Below are 24,358 nucleotides of genomic sequence, written 5' to 3'. Positions count from 1 at the left end.
AATTGCTTCTTTAATCAGAACAACAGTTTTCAGCTGTGCTAACATAATTGCAAAAGGGTTTTCTATATCAATTAGCCTTTTAAAATGATAAACTTGGATTAGCTAACACAACGTGCCATTGGAACACAGGAGTGATGGTTGCTGATAATGGGCCCCTGTACGCCTATGTAGATATTCCATAAAAAATCAGCCGTTTCCAGCTACAATAGTAATTTACAACATTAACAATGTCTACACTCTATTTCTGATCAATTTGATGTTATTTTAATGGACAGAAAATTTGCTTTTCTTTCAAAAACAAGGACATTTCTATGTGGCTCCAAACTTTTGAACGGTAGTGTATGTTTAAAAAAACAAGAGAACTTATTTCAGTTCAAAGGATTCTCTTTGTATTCAAGGTTTATATGGTTTAATGTGTAGGGATCTCTGCTAGCCCAAACCACTCAGAATCACATCAAAGTGGTGGAGGTTGAGAGGAGTGTGTGTGTCTGGCTCAATAATCGCCAGGAATGAATGATAAACAATGTATAAATGGGCTGCAACCTACATTTAAATGGATATTCTTCTTTCCCTTGGTTAAATACAAAGACTTGCATTGTAAGGATGAAAAAGTGATCAAGTTGTCACTGACAAAGTTGTCTGACAAAGTGTAGCTGTACATGCATGCTGTCACGATCGTTATAATGAGTGGACCAAAGCGCAGCGTGATCTKGGTTCCACATCTTTATTAGGTGAAACTCACAGCAAAACAAAAACAATAAATCTCAAAACGAAACGTGAAGCTAACAATAGTGCTAACAGGCAACTATACATAGTCAAGATCCCATAAAGCACAATGGGGAAATGGTTGCCTAAATATGATCCCCAATCAGAGACAACGATAAATAGCTGCCTCTGATTGGGAACCATACCAGGCCAACATAGATCAATATTCACCTAGATAACCCACCCTAGTCACTGTCACGCCCCAACCAACATAGGGAATAAGCAGCTCTCTATGGTCAGGGCGTGACACATGCCCAGTCAAGGATATCGAAACAAAAAGCTTTTAAAAGTCAGGAATCACCTCTGTGAAGTCTACATGGCCCACCACCTCCTCATCAAAGATCTCAGTACCGTGATAGTGATACATTTTTATCCTAATGTGTGCCACATGCATAGCCAGCCAAGCCTCTTATCACAGAGTGGTTAAGTCTCAAGTGGAACCATATTCCCCATAGGGCTCTGGTCAGGGTCAAACGTAGTGCATTAGATAGGGGATGGGGGGCCATTTCGGACGCATCATGAATCTGAGTTCAACAGCTGTGACTAACAGAAGCAGACAGGTTTGACACATGGCAGCAGTCACATCAGCTACCTCTCTCCTCATCTGGCCAGGTGTGAAAGCAGGCAGCAGAGTGGAGGAACTTGGGGCCTCCTGTTCAATTGATTCTCCAATCGAGCGCAAACACACACACACACACACACACACACCCAGCGTTGGAACAGCCTAGGTGTTTCTGGAGGTGGAACTAAGACTGCAAAACTGGAAGACTGTAAGAGTGCTCAGAGTAACGTCACCAGAGACCAACGTGGTCCAGCGGCCTGTCTGCCTCACCGAGCCCCCCGGGCCAGCTCCAGCACCAGCTCCAGCACTAGGTGCAAAGTTCTCCATCAGAGATAGTAAAACTACAAGATGATGTTCAGTCACAAAGCCAGGATTCACACCTTTGTGTCGGATGTCAGGCAAACGTTACGACCAGTTATGCTTACTCCTTGTATAAAATGCATGGAAAAGACAGATAAGCATTTAATTTATCCGAATTAGGAAGCATTGGGATGTATACTTGTTTACATGTCTAGCTCTAGCGTTTTTTTCCGGGAACTCAAATCAAGTATGCGTCAATTTAAAAAGAACTGGCTGAGAATGTTGCTATTTTTGGTTTAGGCAGCGATGAAGCATACCACAACTGACAACCAAAACAGTGAGGCAGAAAGAAAAAGAGAGACAAAGCCTAGTTTCTATAACCTAAAGAGAAATCCAAGACATCTTCTATCCTTCCCTTCCACATCAACACCCACACAGTCGTTACCCCCATTCTGTTCAATAAACCGATCTGCTCCCTTCCGGGTCTTATAGGAGCTAAATAGAGTAAACAGTTGTGTAGCTGCTACCAGAAAACACCAATTAGAACACACCCCTTCTACTCACCATCAACAAACACTCATCTGTGAGCCTCAAGCTTTCGTACGGGGAGATAGTAGTGCATTATGGTAGTGCCACTTGGGAAGCACCCTGCCTCTAGCCTCCAGTCTCAGCTCAGGCTGAATCTACAATGCAATACAGGAAGGGATGCTATACAGGAAGGGATTTTATAAATTATTGTCAAGGCTGTCTCCGCATTATTATTTCACTAATAGTTCTGTTAATGTTCAAGCTGCATTGTCTCCTGAAAGGAGGTATTAGTTAACACCCACCGCCATAAGCTCTTTATTACAAGCTATTCAAAGGCTAAACTGCTACTTTGTGAAAACATGGAGACCTGTTTGCATGTTAATTCCAAAAGGCACAGCTCCACTTCCATACACTTCACATACGGTACTTAAGTTGGCATTATACATCACTTTTTCTCAAATCTCATTATAGAGAAAATTATTGCAGAGAATTTGGTGTGCCACCTGAGAGAGTGCAAAAGCTGACTAACTAAACGCTTCAGTTGGCAGCTGCTGCAGGCCAGCCAGTATCACAATCAATGGCCATTCCTATGTGACTATCAATGCACATGTCCCTCCCACCTGTGGATCTGTTTTCTTTCAGACATCTATTTCCTGTGTTTGATGGGTGCAAAATCGACTTGTCACTTAAATCTCGCTGGATTKATTGCTTTCATTTTACACTTGTGACTCTTTCATACTCTTGCTTGTGTCTTCTGGTTTTTCCCTTTAACGTTACCACCAAGGAAATGTTTGTAATGACCTGTCAGACACCCCTTTAATGGCTGAAATGGGCTCAGTGGAATACATTGTCTTTCCGTTGCATCTATAAGACCGCTAAAGCGTCATCGGGAATTTAACGCATCACAAGAAAGAGAAGAAAGATAACTTTAGTTTGATGGGTGTATTGATGCAAATGAGGCACATATAATTGTCTTTCTTTTAACACAAAATATTATGTAAATACTTGATATCATTACAAAATGATATCGCAATTCAATGGCTCAAACACGAGACGTATGTGGCAAGGTCTACAGACAATCACGGATTACAAAAAGCCAACCAGCCCCGTCGCGGACATCGACGTCTTGCTTCCAGACAAATGAAACAATTTCTTTGCGTGCATTGAGGACAATACAGTGTCACCGACGCGGCCCGTTACCAAAGACTGTGGGCTCTTCTTCTCTGTGACCAACGTGAGTAAAACATTTAAACATGTTAAGCCTCGCAAGGCTGCCGGCCCAGATGGCATCCCTAGCCGCAGACCAATTGACTGGTGTGTTTACGGACATATTCAATCAATCCCTATCCCAGTCTGTTGCCCCCACATGATTCAAGATGGCCACCATTGTTCCTGTTCCCAAAAAAGCTAARGTAACTCAAATCAAATCAAATCAAATTTATTTATATAGCCCTTCTTACATCAGCTGATATCTCAAAGTGCTGTACGGAAACCCAGCCTAAAACCCCAAACAGCAAGCAATGCAGGTGTAGAAGCACGGTGGCTAGGAAAAACTCTCTAGAAAGGCCAAAACCTAGGAAGAAACCTAGAGAGGAACCAGGCAATGAGGGGTGGCCAGTCCTCTTCTGGCTGTGCCGGGTGGAGATTATAACAGAACATGGCCAAGATATTCAAATGTTCATAAATGACCAGCATGGTCAAATAATAATAATCACAGTAGTTGTCGAGGGTGCACCTCAGGAGTAAACTGAACAAAAATGACTATCGCCCCGTAGCATTCACTTCTGTCATCATGAAGTGCATTGAGAGACTAGTCAAGGATCATATCACCTCCCCCTTACCTGTCACCCTAGACACACTCAAACTTGCTTACCGCCCCAATAGGTCCACAGACGATGCAATCGCCATCACACTGCACACTGCCCTATCCCATCTGGACAAGAGGAATACCTATGTAAGAATGCTGTTAGTTCACTACAGCTCAGCATTCAACACCATGGTACCCTCCAAAACTCATCATTAAGCTTGAAACCCTGGGTCTCAACCCCGCCCTGTGAAACTGGGTCCTGGACTTCCTGACGGGCCGCCCCCAGGTGGTGAAGGTAGGAAATCATCAAGTTTGCAGACAACACTACAGTGGTAGACTTGATTACCAACAACGACGAGACAGCCTACAGGAAGGAGTGTGGTGTCAGCCTACAGGTCGGAATGTGGTGTCAGGAAAATAACCTCTCACTCAATGTCAGCAAAACAAAAGAGATGATCATGGACTTCAGGAAACAGCAAAGGGAGCACCCCCCTATCCACATCGACGGGACCGCAGKGGAGAAGGTGGAAAGTTTTAAGTTCCTCGGTGTACATATCACCGACGAACTGAAATTGTCCACGCACACAGACGTGGTGAAGAAGGCGCAACAGCGAGGCTGAAAAAATGTGGCTTGTCCCCAAAAACCCTCACAAACTTTTACAGGTGCACAATTGAGAGCATCCTGTCGTGCTGTATCACCGCCTGGTACAGCAAATGCACCGTCCACAAATGCAGGTCTCTCCAGAGGGTGGTGCGGCCTGTACAACGCATCACCGGGGGCAAACTACCTGCCCTCCAGGACACCTACAACACCCGATGTCACAGGAAGGCAAAAAATATAATCAAGGACAATAACCACCCGAGCCACTGCCTGTTCACCCCGCTATCATCCAGAAGGCGAGGTCAGTACAGGTGCATCAGAGCTGGGACAGAGAGATTGAAAAACAGCTTCTATCTCAAGGCCATCAGATTGTTAAACAGCCACCACTAGCAGAGAGAAGCGGCTGCCTAACTACAGACTTGATATCATATGCCACTTTAATAAATGGAACACCAGTCACTTTAATAATGTTTACATATCTCACGTTACTCATCTCATATGTATATAATGTATCCTTCACTATCTATTCTTTACTATCTATTGCATCTTAGCCGCTCTGTCACTGCTCATCCATATATTTTATACTTGTCACGTTCCTGACCTGTTTTTCCTTTTTCTTGTATGTATTTAGTTGGTCAGGGCGTGAGTTGGGGTGGGTTGTCTATGTGTTATTTTTCTATGTCGGGTTGTTTGTGTTCGGCCGGGTATGATTCTCAATCAGAGGCAGCTGTAAATCGTTGTCCCTGATTGAGAATCATACTTAGGCAGCCGGGGTTCACGTGTGTGTTTGTGGGTGGTTGTATCTCGTGTTAGTGTTCGTGCCACACGGGACTGTTTTCGGTTTTGTCACGTTTGTTGTTTTTGTATTTGTAAGTGTTCTGGATTGTTTCGTTATAATAAATCATCATGAACGCAAATCACTCCGCATATTGGTCTGATCCTTCTCGCCTCTCCTCGTCCGAGGAGGAGGAAGACGACAGCCGTTACAATACTTATATATTCTCATCCCATTCCTTTACTAGATTGTGTGTATTAGGTTTTGTTGTGGAATTTGTTAGATATTAGGTTTTGTTGTGGAATTGTTAGATATTACCTGTTAGATACTGCTGCACTGTCGGATCTAGAAGCATAAACATTTAGCTAAACTCGCAATAACATATGCTAACCATGTGTATGTGACCAATACAATTTGATTTGATTTGAAATGTATATGAGTGCATTCTAATATATATATACATATATATACACTTTTTTTACAATAAATTGAATACCTGAATYCCCCCCCAAAAAACTAAATTCCATTCATTATTTGTCAAAATAAAATAAAATGTTATTTTGTCACATAGACCTTACAGTGAAATGCTTACTTACAAGCCCTTAACCAATAACGCAGTTTGAAGAAGAAGAAAAAATAAGTGTTAAGTACAAAATAGTAAAAAGTAAAAAAATACAAAAAATAAAAGTAACAAATAATTAAAGAGCAGCAGTAAAATAACAATAGCGAGGCGATATAAAGGGGGTACCGGTACAGACTCAATGTGTGCGGGCACCGGTTAGTCGAGGTAATTGAGGTAATATGTACATGTAGGTAGAGTTAAAGTGACTATGCAAAGATAATAAACAGAGAGTAGCAGCAGCGTAAAAGAGAGGGGGAGGGCAATGCAAACAGTCTGGGTAGACATTTGATTAGCTGTTCGGGAATCATATGGCTTGGGGGTATAAGCTGTTAAGAAGTATTTTGGACCTAGACTTGGTGCTCCGGTACCGCTTGCCATGCGGTAGCAGAGAGAACAGTCTATGACTAGGGTGGTTGGAGTCTTTGACAATTTTTAGAGCCTTCCTCTGACCCCGCCTGGAATAGAGGTCCTGGATGGCAGGAAGCTTGTCCCCAGTGATGTACTGGGACGTACACACTACCCTCTGCAGTGCCTTGCGGTCGGAGGCCATACAGTTGCCGGTCCAGGCAGTGATGCAACCAGTTAGGATGCTCTCCATGGTGCAGCTGTAGAACCTTTTGAGGATCTGAGGACCCATGCCAAATCTTTTCAGTCTCCTGAGGGGGAATACGCRATGTCGTGCCCTCTTCACAACTGTCTTGGTGTGTTTGAACCATGATAGTTTGTTTGTGAAGTGGGACACCAAGGAACTTGAAGCTCTCAACCTGCTCCACTACAGCCCCGTCGATGAGAATGGGGGCGTGCTTTGTCCTCCTTTTCCTGTAGTCTCCTAAGTCTTGATCACGTTGAGGGAGAGGTTGTTGTCCTGGCACCACAGGTCTCTGACCTCCTCCCTTATAGGCTGTCTCATCGTTGTCGGTGAACAGGTCTACCACTGTTGTGTCATCGGCAAACTTAATGACGGTGATGGAGTCGTGCCTGGCMATGCAGTCATGGGTGAACAGGGAGGACAGGAAGGGACTGAGCATGCACCCCTGAGGGGCCCCCGTGTTGAGGATCAGCATGGCGGATGTGTTGTTACCTACCCTTACCACCTGGGGGTAGCCCGTCAGGAAGTCCAGGATCCAGTTGCAGAGGGAGGTGTTTAGTCCCAGGATCCTTAGCTTAGTGATGAGCTTTGAGGGCACTATGGTGTTGAACGCTGAGCTGTAGTCAATGAATAGCATTCTCACATAGCATTCCTTTTATCCATGTAGGAAAGGGCGGTGTGGAGTGCAATAGAGATTGCATCATCTGTGGATCTGTTGGGGCGGTATGCAAATTGGATTGGGTCTTGGGTTTCTGGGATAATGGTGTTGATGTGAGCCATGGACAGCCTTTCAAAGCACTTCATGGCTACAGACATGAGTGCTACAGGTCGGTAGTCATTTAGGCAGGTTACCTTAGTGTTATTGGGCACAGGGACTATGGTGGTCTGCTTGAAACATGTTGGTATTACAGACTCAGTCAGGGAGAGGTTGTCAGTGGGTCAGCACATGCTTGGAGTACACGTCCTGGTAATCAGCCTTGTGAATGTTGATCTTTTTTAAGGTCTTACTCACGTCGGCTACGGAGAGCGTGATCACACCGTCATCCAGAACAGCTGATGCTCTCATGCATGTTTCAGTGTTACTTGCCTCAAAGCGAGCATAGAAGTTATTTCGCTCGTCTGGTAAGCTCGTATCACTGGACAGCTCGCATGTCAGGATTTGGCCAGGATATTTCCGGTTTTGGCCACTAGATGCCCCCATTGTGCTTTTTTGACCCTTTTGTTTTCCCTTGTTTCCAGTTATTATTTGCTGTGCCTCATTTCCCTTGAATGTATTTAAACCCTTAGTTTTCCTCAGTTCTTTGCTCTGTGTTTGTATGTTAGCACCCAGCCCCAGCGATGCTGTGAACATTTGTTACTCCTGTTGGATTCTCTTGAGGTACTCTGTTTTTGTTCTTGTTTATTTATTTTTGATTATTCTTTTGAGGTTTTTTCCCCGCGGTATCTACCACCTTGTGGATTTACCTTTTGTCTTAGAGGATTACCTTTTTTCTCTTGGAATTACTTTTGACGTTGTGGATTTATATTTTTGCCTGAAGTACTTTCCTTTTTACTTTATTAAAACACCGTCTCAAGTACTGCTGTGTCTGCCTCATATTCTGGGTTCTGCCGACTGTTAGTGGCTCAGTTTGCTAAGTGTCTGTTTCTCACACCGGAGACCCGAGTTCGTAACCGGGTCCTGACATCGCAGCTGTGCTTCCCTTTGTAGTCTGTAATACTTTGCAAGCCGTGCCACATCTGAAGAGCGTCGGAGCCGGTGTAGTACGATTCAATCTTAATCCTGTATTGACACTTTGCCTGTCTGATGGTTCCTCGGAGGGCATAGCAGGATTTCTTATTGGATTCTGGGTTAGAGTCCCGCTCCTTGAAAGCGGCAGCTCTACCCTTTAGCTCAGTGCGCATGTTGCCTATAATCCATGGCTTCTGGTTGGGGAATGTACGTACAGTCACTGTGGGGGCAACATCATTGATGCACTTATTGATGAAGCCAGTGACTGATGTGGTGTACTCCTCAATACCATCGGAAGAATCCCAGAACATATTCCAGCCCATGCCAGTAAAATGTTTTATGTGCTAAAATTCTGTCAATATCTGGCTTAAAAAAACTGAAAACGTTTGGATAATCTTCATCAATTGTCCAACTTGCATTGATTAGAATTATTTTTTATTAGAAAAACGTTTTAACAATTTTGATGACCATTGCTAGTGACAGGTTAGCCATGGTAGAGATAACCTGGACCCAGATGTCTTTGTGATCTTGCCAACTCCATTGCTGTCATTGTCCAGTCAAACATGACAATTCCATAAGGAGAGGGTAAGAGAGTAGAAACAAAATGGCATCCAGGCTAAGATAGAGTCTAAAGAGAGTAATGTCAAATCTGTGACCTGTTGAATGTGTGTGGAGGATGCAGAATGTTCTAGAATGTTCCTGGTAGATGTTTCCAGTGCTGGTTATGAATGTTCTGAGGAGGCCATGAAACAGGGCCCATTATAGGGTCAGGAAAACAGAGTCTAGGCACCTCTGGAATTCACCCTCTCTCTTCACCTCCTGACCCACAGAAAACATCAAAAGAAAATGACCCCGGATGATCATAGGTCATAGAAAAGATCGTAGGACCTTTTCTTCTTATCTTTTATACTACAAAACATAGACAATCAAAGTGTAGAGAAAATCGCAGGTTTTAAAAGTGTAGAGAAAATCTCATCTCCACTATTATGGTGCTGGAGATAAGCAATATGATGTAAAAAACTGGTGAAGTGTCCCTTTAAAGGCTTTGTTAGACAGACTTCTCTGGAATTTACCCTCACTCTTCACCTTGTGAACCAAGTCTCCACAGCTGACCAATAGTTGGCCGAGCTKAGCCTTAACCTTTGTTTACATTTACATTTACATTTATGTGGTTGTGGTTGTGGTCATGTAAGTCTGCGCAATGTCAAAGGGACATAGAAATACTGTACAACCTACACATAATGGGTTGATCTGTAGGAGGCATCCCATCTGTATCTTTTTCTGTAAGATATGAGTCATACAGTACGAGGACTGCTATGTGTTTTTAGTGGTGGTGAAATGAACTAGAAACCCACAGAGAATAACACTACACATAGGCTACCGTATATCCTCTCCCTTAATTAAATACTGGATCAAATGTAACATGATACAATTGCTATTTGCTAAAACCTTTAGCCACAATTACAACATTAACATGTGATCATCAAGTGTCCGATGTTTCTGGATTTGCATCTTTGATATCTAAACAGAGTTGTTTGACTGTGCAGCTAAAGATAGATACACCATCTCCAGCTAGCCAGGATAGTCCTGGAACAGAAAAAMCAAAGATAAACTATCTCCAGCTAGCCAGGATAGTCCTGGAACAGAAAAACCAAAGATAAACTATCTCCAGCTAGCCAGGATAGTCCTGGAACAGAAMAACCAAAGATACACCATCTCCAGCTAGCCAGGATAGTCCTGGAACAGAAAAACCAAAGATAAACTATCTCCAGCTAGCCAGGATAGTCCTGGAACAGAAAAACCAAAGATACACCATCTCCAGCTAGCCAGGATAGTCCTGGAACAGAACAACCAAAGATACACCATCTCCAGCTAGCCAGGACAATCCTGGAACAGAACAACCAAAGATAAACCATCTCCAGCTAGCCAGGACAATCCTTAAACAGAACAACCAAAGATAAACCATCTCCAGCTAGCAAGGACAATCCTGGAACGGAACAACCAAAGATAAACCATCTTCAGAAGAGAACAGTGGTTGGCCCTAAACTCTTGACCTCTGACCTTGGCTTCCACAATCTCCTCTTTTCCTAAATCCCTAATTCCCGCTGCGTCCAGCCAGCCGAGCCCAGTGGGGATCCGGATTGTGTTTCAGCTTAAGTGCCTGACCCTGGCCTCTAGCATAGCAGCATCACTCTCTCACTCACACACTCATCCTATTCCTCCTGTCTCCTTTGGACTCTAGCATAGCATCCACTCACTTACTTACTCACTTACTCACTCACTCATTCCCCCTCCCTCCCTTCTCTCTGCCCTGGACTCTGGCATAGCATCCACTCACTTACTCACCCCCCTTCCCTCCCTTCTCTCTCCCCTGGACTCTAGCATAGCATCCACTCACTCACCCCCCCCCCCCCCCCCCCCCCCCCCCCCCCCCCCCCTCCTCCCCCCCCCCCCCCCCCCCCCCCCCCCCCCCCCCCCCCTCCTCCAGTGCCTCTGACTTTGCATCTGGACATCTGTGCCATTGGTCATCATCATGCTGCTTGCAACATGAGATCAGATTCTGTCCCCAACATTTCCCATCATTGCTCTGGTCGTACATACTGTTACCCAAACATCAACGGAGATTGATTCCTGCTGCTAATGTTTGTTTAGTTTTTCTAAGATCAGATGCTGTACTGTCCTGTGATTGTCCAGTGTCTCCCAACATTTCGCCATCACTGGTCTGGCCGTACATAATGTTACCTGAACGTCATGTGGAGACTCACAAGGGTCTCCAGACGGATTGATTCCTGCTGGTCAGTGGTGTAAAGTACTTAAGAAAAAAGTACTTTAAAGTACTACTTAAGTAGTTTTTGGGGTATTTGTACTTTACTTTACTATTTACATTTTTGGACACTTTTACATTTACTTCACTACATTCCGAAATAAAATAATGTACTTTTTACTCCATACATTTTCCGTGGCAGCCAAAAGTACTGGTTACATTTTGACAGGAAAATTGTCCAATTCACACACTTATTAAGAGAACATCCCTGGTCATCCCTACTGCATCTGATTTGGCGGACTCACTAAACACAAACGCTTTGTCTATAAATTGTCTGAGTGTTGGAGTGTGCCCCTGGCAATAAAAAAAAACATAAAACTGGTGCAGTCTGGTTTGCTTAAATATAAGGAATTTTAAATGATTTACACTTCATCTTTTACTTTTGATACTTAAGTATATTTAAAACCAAATACTTTTAGACTTTTACTCAAGTAGTATTTTACTGGGTGACTTTCACTTTTACTTTAGTCATTTTCTATTAACGTATCTTTACTTTTACTCAAGTATGACAATTGAGTACTTTTTCTACCACTGCTGCTGGTAAAGTGTGCATTTGCCCATCAGTGGCGAGTGCTAGCAACAAGATCAGCTGCTGTACTGTTTAGTACTGTCCAATGTTTCCCAACATTCCCCAAATTATGAGCCTGCACTGATTGACTGAAGTATTGTCTCTTTCTTTAATGTTCATACAAGAGCATCATTGTTAGCTTCTACTATGGAGTAGTCTACATTTTAACAATATGGATTATATGGAGGATTATGAAGGTGAATAGAAGGAAACCTACTGCTATCTCAGTATCCCTAGTTTCAAGAACTAAATGAGCGGATGTAGGCCAACTGTATTATTCAAATCAGTTGGGAGGGACCTTTATAAACATGCCTTCAATGCCTTGAAAACCCAATGCATTATTTATGCGCATCACTAAAAATAATTTGGTGTATTTTTGCAATAGTGGGTTGTTTAGTAAGAGTGTATTTTGTAACGCACGTTGTGCTGCCTCAGTACTGCACTATTGAGTGACATTAGGTTTTAAACATCAAAACAAGTCAAGTCCATCTCTCTATCATAACAAAATGTTCATGAGAAAAACTATTCAGTCCAATATCTGGTTGTGGTTTTAGATATGCATAGCCAATGTGGTATGAGTTAACTATAATACAAGAGCAGCCTATTCATTCCCTTTAAGTCAAATAAACTATGCCAGTGACACTATATGACAAATGCTGGTCTATTTGACACCGTATAGCAACAATGTTGCCAGACGTTCCAAATCATTGTCTACAATGTTACAATGTTCTCGCTCTGAAAGTGCATGGCCATAATGTCGCACGAGATAGTATAATTGTTGCAAGAATGCACTTTAGAATGTAGCTGATCATTATAGTCAATTACTCGAAAATTACTTGATTATTTAATTCAGTTCTCTATAGGCTATCTGACTGTCATCAAGTGAGTAGGTCTATGATGTTGTGATGAATGTATAGTTTCCAAGAATTTCTAAMATTAGCTGCTCGTCCGGACAAGTCACGACAATAGCCTATATGTATAAAGATTACAACTGACCAACCGCAACATAGTTGTTTTTACATTCTAAGCGCATGCAGCTCAAAACAAACATGAAAACGGATATTTCAATAGGATTTGGTTCGAAGTGAACCCGCGAAGGTGTAACCTGATCACTGCAAAAAAAATCCTTAGCCTGCAGCCATATAGATTCTGACCCATAAATGATTCACACGCATAAATACGCCATAGGCATATTGATCCGGTCCGTATTAGCCTACTGATCGATCCAAGGAAAAGTGTACTGCCGTGTCTGTCTAGCCTACCTACAACTGGGGACACGCAGGCCTTTCCCTTTCACGGATGTGCTGTGATATATGTATCGTCTACCTGCTGAATAACCTTACAAGACAACATTGAACGAGCATGTCAACAACAGCAGAAGAACAAAGGGCATACAGTATTTTGAATCATTCGTGGGGCTACATCTCATCTGGGAATGGGAATCAAACCGAGTAGCTGGCAGCACAACACTGTCCGTGTAGCCATGCATGGCTTTGAATCCCCTTTGATTTAAGAAAAAATGAACCCATATGAAGCTCAACACATCTGTAGGTTAGTTGACGACAGTTGTTTTATGTCAATAACACCCTAAATTAATCATATATGCCAGGCTACAGACAGGTGGTTATGAAATGATCATTTGACAAAAGATGAGCAAGCAAGATAGCCTATATCCTATGAAGTCTGTCTCACAAACATGGCACCTATATGATTAGCCCTATTGTTCATATCGATCACTAGCAGACTGGTTGAGTCTAAAGCCTATAGGTGTTATGGAGACATTTGTCCTGGGCCAATAGTGGGCTATGTGGTGAAAAGCCTAAATTCCATGTTAGACCTATATTGCTAAAGAGTGGGCATGCAGTTTCACAAAGCAATAGGCTACAACACTAGACTGTCACTTACCATCAATAGATGCTGTAGGAGATAGGAGCTCCAAACTGAGCAGAAATCCCACGAAGAACAACCTCATTGCCCACACCTTTGCAATGTCAGATGTCATTGCTTTTTTAATATATATAAAATACTGGATATAAGGTTGGCTTGAATTCTAAGATCAAAGAATATATTCAAACACCTCATCCGAACACCTCGAATGGTCCGGTGCGATTGTCCGTTCTCTTTGCGCCCTGCAACCACGCACTGAGAATAGCTAAGGTAGCTTCACTGRCAGCAGTAGGCAATGGATACAAATGTAGAAACATTGAAAGGCTTGCTACAACCTAGTGAGCCTACGAGTTGTTCTCATGCAGTCATGTATATGTAGTATACAGTATCAGCATGCGTGATCCATATAAGCCGACACACTATTTTTCAAATTAAAATATATTGTGAACACAATGTGGCGTCACCATTCATTTAGAAATGTCCCACTAGTTCACAATCTCCTCGGATTTCCGTCACTGCGGCAGTGTTGAAAATAACCCATGCCATAAAATAAAAAATAAAAGCGCCTTTTTCTTTGGGAGCTCCACCGCCTCTGTTACTGGTGGTTACAACACGTTGAGTGGATGGCGGTGAGTCTGAAKCGCCAACACACACAGCACTCTGGAACCAGTGGATGACGTCACCAATTCAATTCTTAAAGGAAATCGAAAAACTACGCGGCAAGCTCCCTTTACGCAAGCGCGGAGACGCTTTTCAGCGCATTAAACTGTAGGCCAATGTAGGCCAATGTGTAGGCCAACTGCAGAAAACAACTGTCCTTGTGCCAATATGGTTGGTGTATGTAGGGGCGCCCCTACACCAACCATATTGGCACAAGGACAGTTGTTTTCTGCAGTTTCAATTTGATTGACAAGTGTACACCCTCAAATCTGTCTGTCATTAGAGTTGAACAGGTCCAAAATATTATAACACATTGGCCTACTGTATATAACACAGAACTTATTTAACGTCCTTATTTTAAAACATTTTGTTTTGAATATAGCACATCCTTCCTCTCTGGAACCCTGGCTGGGACACGTCTCATGATGTCATCTGTCATCATAGTAACATCGATTGCTGATGCTATGTTTGTGCCATTGAGAAGTTTTGAAGCCACCAGTCGGTCATATTGGCAGTGGCACTCCCCTGTAGGAGCAGTACTCCATAGGAATGAATGGAATTCTATAGTATTTCAATTAAATGTAGTACAACCCACTACAACAACAAAAAATACTTAAATACATGTCATTTTGTCCTTTAATTGAAATAAAATAGAATTCCATTAATTCCTATGGAGGACTCTGCATACTCTCAACTGCCAATATATAGCATCAGTAATCCAGGGTTTATATACATAATTGAACCCAGTCCACTACATTTCTCAGGAGAGAACCTCCTCTTGTGGTAAATGAAGGACATGGCATTTAACTCAACAGTAGTCGCACAGAGTTTTCCTAGTAGGCACATCGCAATAGTCTAACATGGCAACATCTCATAATAACTGTAGAGGATATGGGCTGGGGGGAAATGAATGCAAAAAAATAAATACAGCTTTTTAGGCAAATGTACTGAACAATAACTTTAAGCAATGCAATTCATATGCATAGAATAGCCTATGAGTTAGGCTATAAAATAGCTTACACATTTCATTGACTATAGACAAAGTCAATGAAAGACCCAGCCATAGCCAAACTGCACATAAAAAATGGACTCTGGACTCTGACATAAAACCTGACTTCATGATCAAATCATCTGTGACATATGGATTCTCATCCTATGAATGTCAGTTCAGTTCACAATGCTGCATGGTAAAAAGCTCTGTTTTCTACCCAAAGCAGTGGAGTTGTATTATGGCTTTGTTTCCAAAGTGAGTCCCAAATGGCACCCTATTTCCTATAGTGCACTGCTTTTGACCAGTTCCCTGTCACAGGGATTCCTATCATAAGGATATCTTAGGGCCCTGGTCAAATGTAGTGCAATACTGTACATAGGGAATAGGGTGCCAGTTGGGAAGCAGACAAGGCTTGGGGTAGTAGAGGAAGATGTTTTCCATCTGGAGCAGTAAGACAATGAAACTGTCTGTGACCCCTCAGAGAGAGACAGAGATTTGAGGCTGGCTTAAATCTCTCTTAAATCTCCCCTCTCTCTTAAATCTCTCTCTCTTTCCTCCCTCTCTCTCGCTCTCTCTCCGTACTCCCTCCCTCCCCCTCCCTCCCTCAGTCTAGTGTGAAGACTGATACTTAAGAAGAATGTGAGTGACATAGTCGGGGGGAGGGTCCTCTAGCTTTCTCATCCAATGGGTTTTGAGAAGGAGACGAGGAGCGAGGACGCGAGGAGTATGCAATTAAGATTCTCCCTATGAGTCTAAAACACATAGACGGTTTGTCAAAACATATATCGATCTAACAAACTTTGGCCCGTTCATAATCCATTATCATGGACTTAGAAAACATAGAGAGGGATTTGATGTGGTTTCAAAGGCCTGAGGCGAGAGGGGAAGTCCGAGTACAAACAAAGATCCTATCTAGATCCCCCTCTGAGAGAATTTATATCCCAAAGGGCACCCTATTCCCTATATAGTGCTCTGGTCAAAGGTAGTGAACTATGTAGGGAATAAGGAGCCATTTGGGAAGCAGACAATATAAGGCTGATTCCTACTGTTGTAAGTAATAAGCAACTATTACAAATATGGAGTAGGGGGATTTGGATACTTAGAGCACAGTACATTCAACCCAGAGAGGCATACAAAGGACAGATCATCCACAACACACATCTTTTGTATGCCTTCAGTGATGTGCACAGGGATTGACCTGGCTTGTTGCTATAGTCAAACTACAATATGAAACTTCAAAAGTACATGACTCAAAAAAGTACTTCTATCGCGACCTTACATGATATCATGCCTTCTGTTGGGGTTTTAGATAGACAGCTTATAGTAGTTGATTTTAGAATGATCTAACCCTTCCAGACCTGTAGAGGGCACTGAACACTGAACATGGTGTAAATGGAATGCCTGTTGTAGTATAGAGTTAGACTTTCATGGTACTCTATATCAAGTATCGACCATCAAGATAAACTCAGCAAAAAAAGAAACGTCCCTTTGTCAGGACACTGTCTTTCAAAGATAATTCGTAAAAATCCAAATAACTTCACAGATCATCATTGTAAAGGGTTTAAACACTGTTTCCCATGCTTGTTCAATGAGCCATGAACAATTAATGAACATGCACCTGTGGAACGGTCGTTAAGACACTAACAGCTTACAGACGGAAGGCAATTAAGGTCACAGTTATGAAAACGTAGGACACTAAAGAGGCCTTTCTGCTGACTGAAAAACACCAAAAGAAAGATGCCCAGGGTCCCTGCTCATCTGTGTGAACGTGCCTTAGGCATGCTGCAAGGAGGCATGAGGACAGCAGATGTGGCCAGGGCAATACATTTAAATATCCGTMCTGTGAGAYGCCTAAGACAGCGCTACAGGGAGACAGGACGGACAGCTGATCGTCCTCACAGTGGCAGACCACGTGTAACAACACCTGCACAGGATCAGTACATCCRAACATCACACCTGCGGGACAGGTACAGGATGGCAACAACAACTGCCYGACTTACACCAGGAACGCACAATCCCTCCATCAGTGCTCAGACTGTCCGCAACAGGCTGAGAGAGGCTGGACTGAGGGCTTGTAGGCCTGTTGCAAGGCAGGTCCTCACCAGACATCACCGGCAAAAATGTGGATTATGGGCACAAATCCAATGTCGCTGGACCAGACAGGATTGGCAAAAAGTGCTCTTCACTGACGAGTCGCAGTTTGGTCTCACCAGGGGTGATTGTCGGACTCGCGTTTATCGTTGAAGGAATGAGCGTTACACCGAGGCCTGTACTCTGGAGCGGGATCGATTTGGAGGTGGAGGGTCCGTCATGGTCTGGGGCAGTGTGTCACAGCATCATCGGACTCAGCTTGTTGTCATTGCAGGCAATCTCAACGATGTACGTTACAGGGGAGACATCCTCCCCTCTCATGTGGTACCCTTCCTGCAGGCTCATCCTGACATGACCCTCCAGCATGACAATGCCACCAGCCATACTGCTCATTCTGTGCGTGATTTCCTGCAAGACAGGAATGTCAGTGTTCTGTCATGGCCAGCGAAGGGCCCGGATCTCAATCCCATTGAGCACGTCTGGGACCTGTTGGATCTGAGGGTGAGGGCTAGGGCCAAATGTCCAGACACTTGCAGGTGTCTTGGTGGAAGAGTGGGGTAGCATCTCATAGTAAGAACTGGCAAATCTGGTGCAGTCCATGAGGAGGAGATGCACTGCAGTACTTAATGCAGCTGGTGGCCACACCAGATACTGACTGTTACTTTTGATTTTGACCCTCCTTTGTTCAGGAACACATTATACAATTTCTGTTAGTCACATGTATGTGGAACTTGTTCAGTTTATGTCTCAGTTGTTGAATCTTGTTATGTTCATACAAATATTTACACATGTTAAGTTTGCTGAAAATAAACGCAGTTGACAGTGAGAGGACGTTTCTTTTTTTGCTGAGTGTATATAGGATAAATGATTATCGATGACAAATGACTATTAACTCATATTTAGACATCTTATGTTTACTGGTGTTATTTCATTTAAAGCACAATAACCATTTAATCATTGTAATAATAGCAGAGATTAATTTTAAAAGATTGAATAGAAGTAATTGCTGCAGCTTTCAAATGTTACATTTGAGCTTACTCTCACCACCAAAATCTGCAGGCTACGGATGTTAGTTTTCAGTGTTTGGTGCAGAAAACACCCCAGCCTGCAGAAGTCTTCCAACATACACTCTTAGAAAAACCGAGCTATCTAGAACATAAAAAGGGTTATTTCGCTGTCCCCATAGGATAACCCTTTGAATAACCCTTTATGGTTCCAGGTCGAACACTTTTGGTTCCAGGTAGAACCCTTTTGGGTTTCATCTTGATCCTTTCCACAGAGGGTTCTACCTGGAAACAAAAAGGGTTCTCCTAAGGGTACAGCCGAAGAACCCATTTGGAACACTTTYTTCTGAGAATGTAGATGTTTGTTAAGAGACAGAAGCACAGAATGGTAGAATGTAACGTTGTGGAGAATCTGTGAAAAACAGCGTCTGGGTATCCCTAGACCCCAGCAGAATGTCTAGACAATCACTCCTCAGCTCTTACCTGAGAATAAACACGGTTGGGTAAATTGAAGTGAATGAACCTCATTACAAAGCAATAAATCTGACTGGCTTTTATGTTCAGTTTTGTATATGGTTGAATTACTTTTAGAGACATAGAATCTTAAGTATGAATTTGTTCTGTCAATACAATTACTCATCAATTATACTTGGTAACAACTCAACCTGATAATCTCAACCTGAAATTCTCATCCTGATAATCCCCCTAGAGGAAGTAGGCAGGGTGTTCAGCCATTGCTAGCACTGTGATTCTGGCATGGACACAGCATGGTGTGTGGGAGACAGTCTGAAAGGGTGCCAGGGTAAACAGTCCCTGACCACATGTTATCCCAGGCAGGGCAACCTGGCCTCTCTCCAGACTGTACATCTGCAGCAGCACACAGTCAATCCCCCTGCTTTACTGACCCAGCCAAGGAGAGGGGACAGGGGAGGGCATGAGAGGAGAGAGGGAGGGAATCTAGGGGGGATGGTCTAGGCATGGAGGGAGTTGGCATGGTGCTTACAACACCAGGAGAGTGCGTTTGACTCCCTGGACCAWCCATATGTAAAAAGAATGTATGCACGCAGAACTGTAAATCGCCTTGGATAAAAACGTCTGTGCCTTCAGAAGTTATTCATACCCCTTGACTCATTCCACATTATGTTGTGTTACCGTCTGAATTCAAAATGAATAACTTTTTTTTTAAATCGCATCCATCTACACACCGCACCCCATAATGACAAAGTGAAAACATGTTTCTAGATTTTTTAGCAAATTTTGTGAAAACGAAATACAAAAACACCTCTACTCGCGTTGGCTAGCCACTTTAATAAATGGAACACTAGTCACTTTAATAAATGGAACACTAGTCACTTTAATAAATGGAACACTAGTCACTTTAATAAATGGAACACTAGTCACTTTAATAAAAATGGACACTAGTCCACTTAATAAATGGAACACTAGTCACTTTAATAAATGGAACACTAGCCACTTTAATAAATGGAACACTAGCCACATATTAATTTAAATGGAACACTAGTCACTTTAATAAATGGAACACTAGCCACTTTAATAAATGGAACACTAGTCACTTTAATAAATGGAACACTAGCCACTTTAATAAATGGAACACTAGCCACTTTAATAAATGGAACACTAGTCACTTTAATAATGGAACACTAGCCACTTTAATAAATGGAACACTAGTCACTTTAATAAATGGAACACTAGCCACTTTAATAAATGGAACACTAGCCACTTTAATAAATGGAACACTAGCCACTTTAATAAATGGGAACACTAGTCACTTTTAATAAATGGAACACTAGCCACTTTAATAAATGGAACACTAGCCACTTTAAATAAATGGAACACTAGCCATTTAATAAATGGAACACTAGTCACTTTTAATAATGGAACACTAGTCACTTTAATAAATGGAACACTAGCCACTTTAATAAATGGAACACTAGTCACTTTAATAAATGGAAACACTAGTCACTTTAATAAATGGAACACTAGTCACTTTAATAAATGGAACACTAGTCACTTTAATAAATGGAACAACTAGTCACTTAATAATTGGAACACTAGTCACTTTAATAAATGGAACACTAGTCACTTTAATAAATGGAACACTAGTCACTTTAATAAATTGAAAACACTAGTCACTTTAATAAATGGAACACTAGTCACTTTAATAAATGGAACACTAGTCACTTTAATTAAAATGGAACACTAGTCACTTTAATAAATGGAACACTAGTCACTTTAATAAATGGAACACTAGTCACCTTTAATAAATGGAACACTAGTCACTTTAATAAATGGAACACTAGTCACTTTAATAAATGGAACACTAGTCACTTTAATAAATGGAACACTAGTCACTTTAAAAATGGAACACTAGTCACTTTAATAAATGGAACACTAGTCACTTTAATAAATGGAACACTAGTCACTTTAATAAATGGAACACTAGTCACTTAATAAATGGAACACTAGTCACTTTATAAATGGAACCACTAGTCACTTTAATAAATGGAACACTAGTCACTTTAATAAATGGAACACTAGTCACTTTAATAAATGGAACACTAGTCACTTTAATAATGTTTACATATTTTGCATTACTCATCTCATATGTATATTCTGTATTCTATTCTATTCTACTGTATCTTAGTCTATGCCGCTCTGACATTGCTCGTTCATATATTTATATATTCTTAATTCCATTCCTTTTCTTAGACTTGTGTCACGATCGTCGTAGTGAGGAGAAGAAGTGGACCAAGGCGCAGCGTGTGAGAAATACATCTTCCTTTTATTTTGACGAAGACGTAACACGAAAAGAAACACTCTTACAAAAAAACTTTATGTTCAGTTTTGTATATGGTTGAATTACTTTTAGAGACATAGAATCTTAAGTATGAATTTGTTCTGTCAATACAATTACTCATCAATTATACTTGGTAACAACTCAACCTGATAATCTCAACCTGAAATTCTCATCCTGATAATCCCCCTAGAGGAAGTAGGCAGGGTGTTCAGCCATTGCTAGCACTGTGAATCTGGCATGGACACAGCATGGTGTGTGGGAGACAGTCTGAAAGGGTGCCAGGGAAACAGTCCCTGACCACATGTTATCCCAGGCAGGGCAACCTGGCCTCTCTCCAGACTGTACATCTGCGCAGCAGCACAAGTCAATCCCCCTGCTTTACTGACCCAGCCAAGGAGAGGGGGACAGGGGAGGGCATGAGAGGAGAGAGGGAGGGAATTAGGGGGATGGTCTAGGCATGGAGGGAGTTGGCATGGTGCTTACAACACCAGGAGAGTGCGTTTTGACTCCCTGGACCATCCATATGAAAAAGAATGTATGCACGCAGAACTGAAATCGCCTTGGATAAAAACGTCTGTGCCTTCAGAAGTTATTCATACCCCTTGACTCATTCCACATTATGTTGTGTTACCGTCTGAATTCAAAATGAATAACTTTTTTTTTAAATCGCATCCATCTACACACCGCACCCCATAATGACAAAGTGAAAACATGTTTCTAGATTTTAGCAAATTTGTGTGAAAACGAAATACAAAAACACCTCTACTCGCGTTGGCTAGCCACTTTAATAAATGGACACTAGTCACTTTAAAAATGGAACACTAGTCACTTTAATAAATGGAACACTAGTCACTTTAATAAATGGAACACTAGTCACTTTAATAAATGGAACACTAGTCACTTTAATAAATGGAACACTAGCACTTAATAAATGGAACACTAGTCACTTTAATAAATGGAACACTAGTCACTTTAATAAATGGAACACTAGTCACTTTAATAAATGGAACACTAGTCACTTTAATAAATGGAACACTAGTCACTTTAATAAATGGAACACTAGTCACTTTAATAATGTTTACATATTTTGCATTACTCATCTCATATGGATATTCTGTATTCTATTCTATTCTACTGTATCTTAGGCTATGCCGCTCTGACATTGCTCGTTCATATATTTATATATTCTTAATTCCATTCCTTTTCTTAGACTTTGTTCACGATCGTCGTAGTGAGGAGAAGAAGTGGACCAAGGCGCAGCGTGTGAGAAATACATCTTCCTTTTTATTTTGACGAAGACGTAACACGAAAAGAAACACTCTTACAAAAAAACAAACAAAACAAACAAACGACCGTGAAGCTATAAACGTTAGTGCACACACACGCTACAAACGTATAACATAGACAAATAGTGCTGACACAAACACTACACATAGACAATTACCCACAAACGCATTGATGCCTATGGCTGCCTTAAATATGGCTCCCAATCAGAGACAAATGAAAGACATCTGTGTCTGATTGAGAACCACTCAGGCAACCATAGACATACCTAGAAACATTCACTCAACACAAACCCATACACTAAACCCAACACCCCCTTTACCATATAACCACCCAAAACGAGACAAAACACAAACATTCCCCATGTCACACCCTGACCTAACTAAAATAATAAGAAAACAAAGAATACTAAGGCCAGGGCGTGACAGTACCCCCCCCAAAAGGTGCGGACTCCGGCCGCAAAACCTGACACAGAAAGGGAGGGTCCGGGGTGGGCCTTAATGTGGCGGCGGCTCGGGTGCGGGACGTGCCCCCACTCCACCATTGTCAATATCCGCTTCGGTGTCTCTTGTAGATCCTGGCTGACTGGCGGATTCAGCAGATCCTGGTTGACTGGCGGCTCTGGCTGCTCATGGCTGCGCGGCGACTCTGGCTGCTCATGGCTGGCGGGCGCTCTGGCTGCTCATGGCTGGCGGGCGGCTCTGGCTGCTCATGGCTGGCGGGCGGCTCTGGCTGCTCATGGCTGGCGGGCGGCTCTGGCTGCTCATGGCTGGCGGCGGCTCTGGCTGCCGGGCGGCTCTGGCTGCTCATGGCTGGCGGGCGGCTCGGGCTGATCCTGTCTGGCGGGCGGCTCGGGCTGATCCTGTCTGGCGGACGGCTCGGGCTGATCCTGTCTGGCGGACGGCTCGGGCTGATCCTGTCTGGCGGACGGCTCTGGCGGCTCGGGACAGACGGGCAGCTCAGACGGTGCTTGGCAGACGGGCAGCTCAGACGGTGCTTGCAGACGGGCAGCTCAGACGGTGCTTGGCAGACGGGCAGCTCTGACGGTGCTTGGCAGACGGGCAGCTCTGACGGTGCTTGGCAGACGGGCAGCTCTGACGGTGCTTGGCAGCGCGGCAGCTCTGGCCGGCTGAGGCACACTGTATCCCTGGTGCGTGGTGCCGGAACTGGAGGTACCGTGCTAAGGACACGCACCTTCAGGCTAGTGCGGGGAGCAGGAACAGGGCATACTGGACCCTGGAGACGCACATTAGGCCTAGTGCGTGGTGCCCGGCACTGGTGGTACCGGGCTGGGGACACGCACTCAGGGCTAGTGCGGGGAGAAGGAACAGGGCATACTGGACCCTGGAGACGCACATTAGGCCTAGTGCGTGGTGCCGGTACTGGTGGTACCGGGCTGGGACACGCATCTCAGGGCTAGTGCGGGGAGCAGCAACAGGACGCACAGGACTCTGGGGACACACAGGAGGCTTGGTGCGTGGTGTAGGCACTGGTGGTAATGGGCTGGAGACACGCACCATAGGGCTAGTGTGTGGAGGAGGAACAGGGCTCTGGAGACGCACAGGAAGCCTGGTGCGTGGTGTGGGCACTGGTGGTACTGGGCTGGGACGGGGAGGTGGCGCCGGAAATACCGGACCGTGCAGGCTACTGGCTCCTTGAGCACTGAGCCTGCCCAACCTTACCTGGTTGTATGCTCCCCGTCGCCCGACCAGTGCGGGGAGGTGGAATAACCCGCACCGGATTATGTAGGCGAACCGGGGACACCATGCGTAAGGCTGGTGCCATGTAAGCCGGCCCGAGGAGACGCACTGGTGACCAGATGCGTTGGGCCGGCTTCATGACATCCAGCTCAATCCTCAATCTAGCCCTGCCAGTGCGGGGAGTGGAATAACCCGCACCGGGCTATGAACACTGTACAGGAGACACCATGTGCTCTACTGCGTAACACGGTGT

General features: G+C 43.4%; 1 protein-coding gene across 1 annotated transcript in view; it reads right to left on the bottom strand.

The window, feature by feature from the left end:
* Positions 1–14,160, bottom strand: part of LOC111966124 (low-density lipoprotein receptor-related protein 1-like) — a 281,628-nt gene extending 267,468 nt beyond the window's left edge. The window contains 1 exon segment of the mRNA XM_070444337.1: positions 13,576–14,160. Within this exon segment, the coding sequence (XP_070300438.1) occupies positions 13,576–13,672 (97 nt within the window). The 5' untranslated portion in view covers positions 13,673–14,160.
* Positions 14,161–24,358: the final 10,198 nt, after the last annotated feature.

This window comes from Salvelinus sp. IW2-2015, linkage group LG7, assembly GCF_002910315.2.
Source record: "Salvelinus sp. IW2-2015 linkage group LG7, ASM291031v2, whole genome shotgun sequence".
In the NCBI taxonomy this organism is placed as follows: Eukaryota; Metazoa; Chordata; class Actinopteri; order Salmoniformes; family Salmonidae; genus Salvelinus; species Salvelinus sp. IW2-2015.
The sequence above is the reverse complement of the archived record's forward strand: the minus strand, read 5'-3'. Positions and strand labels throughout refer to the sequence as shown.